General features: G+C 28.8%; 2 protein-coding genes across 2 annotated transcripts; both read right to left on the minus strand.

The window, feature by feature from the left end:
* Window positions 1-67: 67 nt before the first annotated feature.
* LOC137820879 (PHD finger protein ALFIN-LIKE 4-like) lies at window positions 68-2,993 on the minus strand. The gene is made up of 5 exons (XM_068625179.1): window positions 2,760-2,993; window positions 2,642-2,674; window positions 1,741-1,969; window positions 959-1,091; window positions 68-514 (listed from the first exon to the last, which is right to left on the minus strand). The coding sequence occupies exons 1-5, from the start codon at window positions 2,860-2,862 to the stop codon at window positions 248-250; spliced, it is 765 nt and encodes a 254-aa protein (XP_068481280.1). The 5' UTR covers window positions 2,863-2,993; the 3' UTR covers window positions 68-247.
* Window positions 2,994-6,813: 3,820 nt separating this feature from the next.
* Window positions 6,814-9,180, minus strand: LOC137822917 (PHD finger protein ALFIN-LIKE 4-like). Its single transcript, XM_068627941.1, has 5 exons — window positions 9,027-9,180; window positions 8,920-8,952; window positions 8,062-8,290; window positions 7,421-7,553; window positions 6,814-7,211 (listed from the first exon to the last, which is right to left on the minus strand). The coding sequence occupies exons 1-5, from the start codon at window positions 9,124-9,126 to the stop codon at window positions 6,936-6,938; spliced, it is 771 nt and encodes a 256-aa protein (XP_068484042.1). The 5' UTR covers window positions 9,127-9,180; the 3' UTR covers window positions 6,814-6,935.
* Window positions 9,181-11,297: the final 2,117 nt, after the last annotated feature.

Below are 11,297 nucleotides of genomic sequence, written 5' to 3' on the forward strand. Positions count from 1 at the left end.
CACTAAGACTAAGGAAATATATGCTAATATTTAACATATTTAACATGCATATCCAAATTACCTAATATAAATCTGAAATAAACCTTAACTTTTGGATAGAATAAATAGTACCTCATGTACCTAATATAAATCTAAGAAGGAATCTGCAGTTGACGAAGGCGTAAACAAATAAGCAGTCATAAATATCCAAATTTTGGATTCAATAAAAGTACCCGACATAAATCTGAAATAAATAAACTAGAAACTACTATTGACGAGCTTTCTTGTTGCTGCAAGATGGACATTTGTAATGCTTGATACCCTCAGCCTTCGCAGGGGTAATCCTCACACATTTTCCATGAAACCACCTCTCACAAATGTCACAGCAAATCCAGAACTCATCAGCATCAATAGCATAGTTCTCTCCACATGCCCCACAGAGTGTCTCTCCATGCTCTTCATCGTACTTTTCCAAAGCACCCTCATCCTTTGATTCCATTGATTTTGAATACTTTTCTTGTGATTCAGAACCTCTCTGCAATTTTTAAACCAATAGACATTATCTAAAGGGGGAAAACAAATTTGGCGCTTGTATCTCATTACAAGACTTTAAGGTCTAAAAAGAAGGATTATATAACCTTTTCACCTCCTCCAATGCATTATTGCTGTTGGATATAAACATATACTACTTATTTTATTTAGATCTCTAACTACCATTGGTAATACATTAAACTTTGCACTATATTCATTTAGTTTCAGTTCAAATGTTAGCATCTAGAAAACACTACAGCCTTCATACCCTTCTTTTGAAAAAGGAAATTCTCTTAAAACAGAAGCATTTGTTTGTTTGTTCACCAGCAGGAGTTCAAAGAGGTTAAACTAACCCAAATCTTGTATCAAATTAAAGAAAAAAAGTAATTAGCTTCGGTGTAAATCTAAAGCTATGCCATCAGCAAAAAACTATTAATGGTTTGTATACCTTGGAGTTTGGTTTAGATTTGTTATTGTCATGACTAGAAACTGATGACTTTTCCTTTCCTTGTTTCTTGGACTTCCCTGAAACAACCTCAAATATTGTTGGAAGATCATTTATCATACTGAAAAGACTCTTCCTGCACATGAAGAATGAGATATAGATATTAATGGAAGAAAAATAAAATTGAAAACATATATCAAAATATGAAATTAACTACAAAAACAAAAGGGTAAAGAATCTAATTATTTAGAAGGTGCAAACTGAAACACTGTATCATCAAAGTTAACAAGGAAAAATCAGCCTTTCAACAAAAGCTTGAACTTCTGTACCTGCATTTAACATTTATTGTATAAATTACAGTTTGGGTTAGTTGATATGAAATCCAGATCCAGTATGTTATATGTTTCTTTATGGATTATATATGTGTTATGAATTTTATAAACCTGCTATTCAATCTACTATTTGCAATTTAATTCCCTTCTCAATTTAAGGAAAAATCCCGATTTTAACATCTTGTTTCTTATAACCTAATGCTTCATTTATTTATTTCAAGCGCAACTAAATCAGCAGAATAACTTTGTCCAAAACAAGATACATTAAAAACTCAAACCATCAAGGGTAAAAATTAAGAACATAAAATGGAAAACAGTGTCCAGGCATTCTAAAAGTTGACCCTAAAGGTGTGTTATTGAAGATCAAACATACCCACTTAAGGAAAAAAAAACTAGTTTGTAGAGTAAAAGTACATGAAACGTGCAAATTAAAAATGGAAAGAGAACAGTTACCTATCAGCCCTATCAAATCCAAATCTTGCACCAAAATACATGGCCACAGAAATTAACCATGAATCACTGTGCACAGCAACCAAGGATAGCCAGTCCTTTTCTTCCATCCCGTCTCTGGCAAAGTTAATACCTAATGCTGGTTCTGGAAGCTCTGGAGGAACCTCCTCAGCAGGTAGATTGACTTCCCAGTGCTCGTTAGGAAATCCATAAAGACAAAGATTTTCCTTATCTGTATCACAAATTCAGAAGTGTACAAATAAATCGCACCAACCCTTGTACACCAGAAAGAAAGCTAGGACAGATGGACTTGAAAGAAACTAGAATGAAACTAAAATTTAGATCCCGGTAACACAGCATACATGAATGATAAATTAAGAACAAACAGTAAAGTGAGGCCCGGTATCACGTATCAGTTTGATCCGATTTCAGTTGGAAAGTGAAGTGGTCAACCAAGCAAAAATTTGGCCCAAGTATAAAAAAAGAAGCAGATTTAATTGAAATCTACAAACACATTAAGAAATATTCCCCTTCCCAATTCAGCAGCGGCAGTATCACGTTGTGGTAATGAGCACAAAGCAAGCAGGAAAAAAAAAAATTCAATTTCAACGAGATTTATTGAACTATTTATCATCAGGTTCGTGTCGAAATAGTTTGATATATCCAGAGGTACTCGGCGTTAGAATCACAAAGATTAATAATGAAATTTCAAAAAGGAAAAAAAAGACAGAAATATTCGGTAGCTAAGTAGGGCATTTGACAAGAGGTAGAGAATTAGTCAGGTAAAATCAAATACGAAAGCGGAACAAAAAATCAATTTACAAGTGGAAAGAAACGAGAAGAGGCATGGATTCAATAGAGATAAGGTAAAAAAACAAGTAGAGAGACGCAGAAACAAAAATACCTGGATCACACTGCTGATAGAACAATTCAACATCTGCGTAAGAAAGAAAACGTTACGGCGAGGAAGAAAGGCGTAATTGAAATTGAAAAAAAGAATTAAGAAAGAAATTGAAGGGTACCGGTGGTGAGGGCCTTAACAATGGCGGCTCTGCGGCCCTTGAAATCTCGGAAGACCTCGTTGACGGAACGGGGATTGTAGGGAGCTCCTCCGGCTGCGTCCATGTGCTAGAGAGAGTGTGTTCAGTTAAAGGAAAAGATGGAGGGAAAGGGAAACAAACAAAGATGCCAAACTCTTTCACCACCCCTTCTTCTTCTCTCTCTCTCTTTTCAAACAAATTCAATAGGTTAATCCCAATTTATAAAACCCTACCAACACAATCACTTTAGCGCTATTATTTTTTATTTTGGTATCAATTTTTAAAAAATTCACAAAAATAAATAAATTCTGCATAGTAACTGAGTTTTACAATTTGACCTAACTTTTAAAAATAAAAATAAAAATAAAATACGATAATCCCATTTATAAAACCATACAGTCCTCAAAACTTTGGTGGGATTTTGTTCTTTTTTAATTTACCGGAATCATTTTTAAAAAAAATAGAGGTAAATTATGTTTTGAAATTTGATCTGACTTATTCCCATTTTTTTGAAATCCTATGAGATCTTTGTATTTATGTTTTTTTTTTAAAAGATTATCGAAAATATTGTTTTTTATTTATTTATTTATGGATGGTAAACCGTGTTTTAAAATTTGACCCAACTTCTAAATCTTTAAAAAGTAATAGGACAGGTTAATCTCATTTTATAAACAAAAATATTTTTTTTGACACTCATGCTCTATCTACAAATACATATTAATATTTTAATTATTTATAATTTTTTATTTTTAAAAATTATTTTAATATTTTACTTTTTGTTTATATTTTTATTAAGGAAATTTTATTTATATTTTTAATTTTTTTATTATAAATATTAATATTTTGTTATTAGTATAAAATGAAGTTGGTGTCATCACTTTCTATAGAAGTTTCTTTAGCAGATTTAGAAAAGATTTTTTTTAGTTATATATTTTTTTAAAGTATAGATGTAAGGTAAAGATTGGATTTTAAAATTCGATGTAAATTTCAATTTTTAAAATAATAGAATTATTCAAATTTATTTTATAAACCCCTATAATTGTCCACACATATGCGGTTTTTATATTTATGGATAATTTATTTAAAATATCAACAAAAAAAAATATAGATGGTGGTAAACTGTGTCTAAAATTCTGCTAATTTTAATTTTTTAAATAGTAAAATATGTTAATCCCGTTTAACAAAACCATATGACAGTCATAATTCAGACGGATTTTTTTATAATGGATAACTACTTAAAAATATTATCAAAATTACTTGTTAAATAAAAAAAAATGCAAAAAGATATCTAAATTATGGCCACTGTAAAAGATAATATTTTTATAAAAAGTTATTAATTTTAAAATTAACTTTATTAACTTTATAAAACAGTTTTTCTCTTTATTCACGCCACCCCATCATTCCCTTCCACACCACTTCCATTGCACTTCATTTTTTACTCTTCGTTTTTCTTCCTTCTCCACCTTCTATCAAATTGGTGGTAAAAAATGTCAATTTATTTTTTAATAATAAATTTAATAGACATGGCATAAAGGAATATTTCAATTCGTTTTCAAAATAAAAACGATTAAATTAATTTTTTTAAAGATTAAGGAAGTCAAACCTAGCTTAACCACAAAATATATAAGAAAAAACGTCGTGTTTATATACTCCAAAAGAAAGAAATAAAATACCATTATATTAAATCATTAAATTTGAAACAGTGTGTGCAATTACCTTATCGACGAAAAAATGAGTTTCATCTAGAGATTTAGTGAAATCTGAACTTATTTATCTTTCATTCAAATTTCGAGAAGACTAAAAAAGTTCATTGAGCATCTCATAGCATTTAATTTTTTTTTATTAATTCGTATAACTTAAATGACAAACTCACTGGCTACAAATATTTAGACCTGAAAAAAAGTATTGGGCACTTGGTTTCTACCATTTCAGCCACCATTTGCTTCATATAATGACGCGTCCAACAATTTTTTTTGTCACAACATAGTATGTCATGTCATATCGTTTCTCTCTTTATTATATTTGATTATATTATACTACTAATTCTTTATTATGTTTGATATTGATATGTATTCTTTATATATATATATATATATATTTATGGTAGCAAAAAGGAAATTACGATTGATAACCTCACATGGCAATATTCAGATTTTGAGATAGTAGTTCTACCAACCAAGTGCATGTTCAACTCTATGAACCTATGTGGTAATGTATGCTGTATTTCTTTTTTAATAGTAACATTACTTTTATGATTTTTAAAAGATTTTTTTTTTTGATTGTGGTTTTACTACTGAGTTTAGGGTTTAGGGTTTCGAGTTTGCGGTTGAACTTGATCATTGTGTTCTTACATTAATCAAGGGTGGTCAGAATTAGTAAAATATTATGAACTGTCAGCATTAACCGTTCTTAGTAAACTGTTATTGGCATTTAATGTTTTTTCTTTCTCATTGTTTTGTTTATATTGATTCTGCACTTCATTTCAGTTGGATTTTCATCCTCTTTAGTTTTTATATCTGTACTGCATTTCATATATTTTTTTCTTCCTAATTGTTTTGCTTCTATTGAATTATGCACTTTAGATTATGCGAATAATATGATATTCAGATTGATAATAGTTTTGTCACATGTATTTTGCACTGTATTTCATATGTTTGTTCATGTTGTTTAGATTTCATATGGTTTAGATTATTCTAACTAAAACTACTTTTTTATGTGTAGGCTGCATTTGAAGAACATTTTGTAGTCGCTGCTTATTAAATTTTATATTTGTAGGATTGATACTGAGATGAAACAAATCTATAATTGTGTATATACACATTTTGTATAGTGTGATCAATCTTCACCCCTAGTGATAAAATTGTTTTTGAAAGAGAGGTTAACACACAAAATTATATAATTCGAGTTATTCACCTTTTAGAATAAATCATTTTTTTATATAATTGTTTATTGTTTCTTACTTTTTTTTAAAAAAATGTGTCATCATACTTTTGCTTTTGTGGTAAAATTGTAATAAATATAATGTCTTACCAAGTATGACAAGTACAAAATTAGTCTTTTATCTTTCATATATTTTCTTCTATCAGTTTTACATTTAAGTTATCTAAAGCGGTGATTGAAATATGTTGACATAACATTATAATCCAATATTGTTTAACTCTCAATTTATGTCAACTAAATAAATAATCCAATTATGTTATTCAATTCTTATTGTTTATTGATTGACCTACTTTGTCAATTAGATTGCCCTTTATTTATTGCTACTTATTGAATTTTGTTTCCAAAATCTTTATGTAATAGTTATTAAATTAAAATAATAAATAAGTTGTTTATTTTTAATTTGTTAATTAAATAATATAATGAACTTTAAAGTAAAAATGGAACATATATTGGACTATATTTTTGTTTTGGTTTTTTACTTTGTTTCTATAATAATTTAAATCTTACGTGAATTAGTATCATTTCATCTAATTTTTACTTTTATTTATTGCAGTGGTATAATAGATTGTGTAATCTATTTAATTTGTTAATATTATAATAAATGTAATATTATAATATTTTATTTTTGTATTTTTTCTTTTTTATAAAATACTCGTAATGTGACACACATATATATTGTAGCAAAAAGGAAAAATTACAATCGATAACCTCACATGGCAGTATTCAGTGAATTGGACCACTTGTATTCTGGTTGGGGCAACTCCACCACAAGACCCAATTGTTAATTGTTGAGTTGCCTTAGCAGTATTTTCCTTCAGTACTTGCACCCAACGCTTGCCACCTATAATTGTTGAACATAGAATGTATGATTCACAGCAAAGGAGGACAACAGATTGCGTGAACTGAATCTTTAGTTGGGGCCAGTAAAATATAATTTCCCTGCGGTAATTTGCCTTTATGCCAGAGACTACTCATATGCAGCTGCAACCTTAATACTTAAATGGAAGACAACACGTACCCCTATTATACCCCCTATTATACGCATGCAAATGCAACACTTAAAAAATACAAAAAAATGTATAACCTGATCCTGCGATTGGGTTTTAAAAGTAGGAGCCGTTTTATTCTCAGACTCGGACCCGGGCTAATAAAACTAAGATTCCCAAATGTCCAAATTACTACCTAAGATAACTAATACAAAATCTGAAATTAGATTAACTAGAAGCTACAATTGACGAGCTTCTTGTTGCTGCAAGATGGACATTTGTAATGCTTGATATACTCAGCCTTAGCACGGGTAATCTTCACACATTTCCCATGAAACCACCTTTCGCAAACGTCACAGCAAATCCAGAATCCACCAGCATCAGCCGCATCGCTCTCTCCACATGCTCCACAAAGTGTCTCTCCATGTTCTTCGTCCTCCTCTTCCAAATCATCCTCGTCCTTTACTTCCATTGCTTTTGAATAATTTCCTTGAGATTCAAAACCTCTCTGCAAATATCAAACCATAATAATTAGCTACGGTACATTCAACTTTCCACTGTAGAATTGAATTTCTGTGCCAAAATATATATTAATTTACTTTCAGTTCAAAAGTTAGCATCTGGAAAGCCAAAAGTAATAAGCTTTCATTGTAAAACTAAAGCTATGCCATCAGCAAACAACTACTAACGGTTAGTTTGTTTTCTCAGCTTGTATACCTTGGTGTTTGATTTAGATTTGTTGTTGTCATGATTAGAAGCTGATGACTTTTTCTTTCCTTGTTTCTTGACCTTCCCAACAACAACGTCAAATACTGTTGGAAGATCATTTATCATATTAAAAAGATGACTCCTGCACATGAAGAATGAGAAATAGATATTAATGAAAGATACAAATTTGAAAACATTCATCAAAATATCATTAACTAAATAAATAAGAGGAAGTACTGAAACACTCCATTATTAAAGTTAATAAGGAAAAATCAGCTCTCCACCTAAAGCTTGACTTCTGTACCTGAATTTAACATTTATTGTATCAATTACAGTTTTGCTTTTCAACTCTAACAAATACAGAAATGAAATCCAAGTCCAGTATTGTTATGAATAAGGTAAAATCCCCATTTTTAGCATCTTGTAACCAAATGTTTCATTATTTATTTCAGGCGCAATTAAATCAACAGAATACCTTTGCCCGTAACAAGATACATTCAACCTATCTAAGGAAAAAATTTAGACAATAGTATTAAAAACAATGCGTAAGCATCCTAACAGTTGACCCTAGAGATAAAGATGTGTTACCGAAAATAAAAACTCATCCCTCTTTTAAGAAAAATAACTGGTTAGTGCAGTAAAACAGTTACCTATCAGCCTTATTAAACCCAAATCTTGCACCAAAAAACATGGCCACAGATATTAACCATGAATCACTGTGGGCAGCAACAAAGGATAGCCAGTCCTTTTTTTCCATCCCGTCTCTGGCAAAGTTAATACCTAATACTGGCTCTGGAATTTCTGCAGGCACCTCCTCAGCTGGCAGATCGACTTGCCAGACTTCATCAGGAAATCCATAAAGACAAAGATCTTCCTTCTCTGTGTCACAAAGATTATACAAATCAAATACAGCTATTGAAAATTAAAAGTGTATAAAGACAAAGATATTCCTTCTCTGTATCATAAAGTTAATACAAATCAAATAGAGCTATTGAAAATTAAAAGTGTACAACAAAAAGAAAGTTAGGATAAATGACCAAGTAAAAAACTTTAGGACCAACTACTAAAAATAGGCAAATTTAATTGAAATCTACAACCATCTGAAGAAATAATATTCCCATCCCAATTCTGATGCGGCAGTACCACTTTATGGTAAGAATGTGAACAAAGCAAGCAGAAAAAAGAAAACTTTTCAATTTCAACGCCATGCATTGAACTATTTATCATCAGGTTCGTGTCCACTAAGTTTGATATAAAAGAGAATTAATTAGGGACGGAGAAACAATGATCGCACACCATATCAGATACAATCCAGAAGCACTAACATTTGGCTTTTCATTACACACCGCGTTGGAATCACAAGGCATACTAATGTAAGTCGAAAAGAAAAAGAAAAAAGAGCCGAAAAAGATTCTAGTAAACACGAAAACGTAAAAATAAACTGATTTGAATACAATAGGAAAGAAACAGAGGACGCAAGAAACGTAGAGAGACACAGAAATAAAAACCTGGATCACATTGCTGAAAGAAGTCTTTAAAATCTGCGCAAAGAAAAAACGTTAAGGCGAGGAAGAAAAACGTGATTTTAAGAATTAAGAATGACATTGAAGAGTACCGGTGGTGAGGGCCTTAACAATGGCTGTTCTGCGGCCCTTGAAATCCAGGAAGACTTCTTGGACGGAAGGGTTCAAGGGAGCTCCTCCGGCTGCCTCCATGTGCTGGAGCGACTGTTCGGTTGAGAGAAAAGAAGGAGGGAAAGGGAAAATCAAACAAATTCAATATCTTAATTTCAATTTATAAAACCCTATCAAAATTCTTTTAAATATGGCTAGAGGTGGTAAATTGCGTTTTCAAATTTTACATAACTTTTTTGTTTTTTAATCTCATTTTTAAAATTCCTTATATATCACTATTTAAATTTTTATTTTCTCATTTATCATCTTTTTATTTTAATTTTTCTATCTAATTCCCTTTTATTTTTATTTCTCTAGCACCATTTCAAAAGTTTAAAAAAATAATAATAATAAAATAGTTAGAAATATAATTAATAAATAAAGAAATAATTTTTTACAAAATAAAAATATCTAGTTTAAAATTATTTAAAGAATGAAAAAATAAAAAATTAATTCCTATAGCAACATAAAAGTTGAATCTATAAACATAAATTAATATTTATTTTTATTATTATTGATGATGTAATCATGTTAATTTCAAGTAAAAAATACAGGACATAATTATAAAAAAAGCTAAAGTCAATTAATATTATTTAGTAGTGGACACAAATAATATTGAAATGTCTACCGTAAATGCAAAATACTAAAAACAAAACTAATGCAAATGCTACATGCTTAAAAATGAGAAGAAAAAAATACAAAAATAAATAAGTATAAAAAATAAAAACAGCAACAATAAAAAAAAAACATAATTAAATAAAGAATGGTAGAAAAAGAAATAATAACTAAAAACATAAAAGATATAAAATAAAGGCAAAACAAAATAAGATAAAGATAAAAGATATAAAAAAATAAAATCAAAATCAAAATAAGATAAATATAAGAGATATAAGACAATACTAAATAAATATATGTTGATCATAAAAAGGAAAATAAATGAAAGAAGATAATTCATTTAATATTTTTTTCAATGGTATATTAAATAGTTTGTGCGAAATAAAACATAATTAATGAGGAGAAGTGGACGATCTAGTAATGTTGGGACACGTTCTTTTTGTGTGTTTAACAATATGAATATTTTTTTGTTCGAGATGATGTTGTTCTCTTATGTATATTTCAGTCCTTATTCGACTTGACTTAGGACTCAATTTGAGGTTCTTTTATCTTTATCTTATTTTGTTTTGCCTTTATTTTATATCTTTTATGTTTTTAATTATTATTATTTTTTCTGCCATTCTTTATTTATTTTTGTTTTTATTCATTAATTATATTTCTTACTATTTTAAATATTAAAAATATTTTTTAATGCATTTAAAATTAAAATTATCATTTTTTTTTTACTTTTGAAGTGGACGATCTATGTTGGGACACGTTCTTTTTGTGTGTTTGACAATATGAATATTTTTTTATTCGATCATGTTGTTCTCTTATGTACATTTCAGTCCTTATTCGACTTGACTTAGGACTTCATTTGAGGTTCTTTTATCTTTATCTTATTTTGTTTTGCCTTTATTTTATATCTTTTATGTTTTTAGTTATTATTATTTTTTCTGCCATTCTTTATTTATTTTTGTTTTTGTTTTTATTCATTAATTATATTTCTTACTAATTTAAATATTAAAAATATTTTTTTAATGCATTTAAAATTAAAATTATCATTTTTTTTTACTTTTGAAATGGTGGAGTGCTAGATAGGGAAATAAAACAAAAGGGTGCTAGAGGGGAAAATAAAAGTTAAAATAGTGCTATATGAGAAATTGAATCAATGTGGAGTGTGTTTTAAAATTTGACTTATTTTTACTTTTTCAATGATTTTTTTTACTTTTTAAATAATATAAATATGTTTATTTTATTTTATAAAACCCTATGACTTTTTCAGTGGATTGTTTTTTTTGTAATTATCGATAACTTTTATTACAAAGATTATTAATGAAGGTAGATTATGTTTCTTTTAATAGTCAATATTTAAGAAAAGTCTCGTCCTCTCCCTTCCATTAACTAAGGTTGAGTAACACATATTAACATTTATGTATCCATATTTTTTTTTTTTATTCAATTTTAAATTCATATTTTTCTTTTTTATTCAATTTTTACTAACAAACATATAGAAAAAAATTTAAATATTGAAATTGAAAAACAAAAAATGGAGTACAGAAAGTGATTAAAAGTGAAGCTTAATTTATATGTGAAATTTGGCGTGGAAATGTGTGAGA

Source organism: Phaseolus vulgaris, chromosome 9 (genome assembly GCF_000499845.2).
Source record: "Phaseolus vulgaris cultivar G19833 chromosome 9, P. vulgaris v2.0, whole genome shotgun sequence".
Lineage (NCBI taxonomy): Eukaryota > Viridiplantae > Streptophyta > Magnoliopsida > Fabales > Fabaceae > Phaseolus > Phaseolus vulgaris.

Coding starts and splice junctions, on each gene's coding strand:
- LOC137820879 (XM_068625179.1), bottom strand. CDS start 2,862: ATGGACGCAGCCGGAGGAGCTCCCTACAATCCCCGTTCCGTCAACGAG. Junction 1,092..1,740: donor GGATTTGATAGGGCTGATAG/GTAACTGTTCTC, acceptor CTTCATGTGCAG/GAAGAGTCTTTTCAGTATGA. Junction 515..958: donor AATCTAAACCAAACTCCAAG/GTATACAAACCA, acceptor TAAAAATTGCAG/AGAGGTTCTGAATCACAAGA.
- LOC137822917 (XM_068627941.1), bottom strand. CDS start 9,126: ATGGAGGCAGCCGGAGGAGCTCCCTTGAACCCTTCCGTCCAAGAAGTC. Junction 8,953..9,026: donor TGTTAAGGCCCTCACCACCG/GTACTCTTCAAT, acceptor TTCTTTGCGCAG/ATTTTAAAGACTTCTTTCAG. Junction 8,291..8,919: donor CTTTCAGCAATGTGATCCAG/GTTTTTATTTCT, acceptor TTTGTGACACAG/AGAAGGAAGATCTTTGTCTT.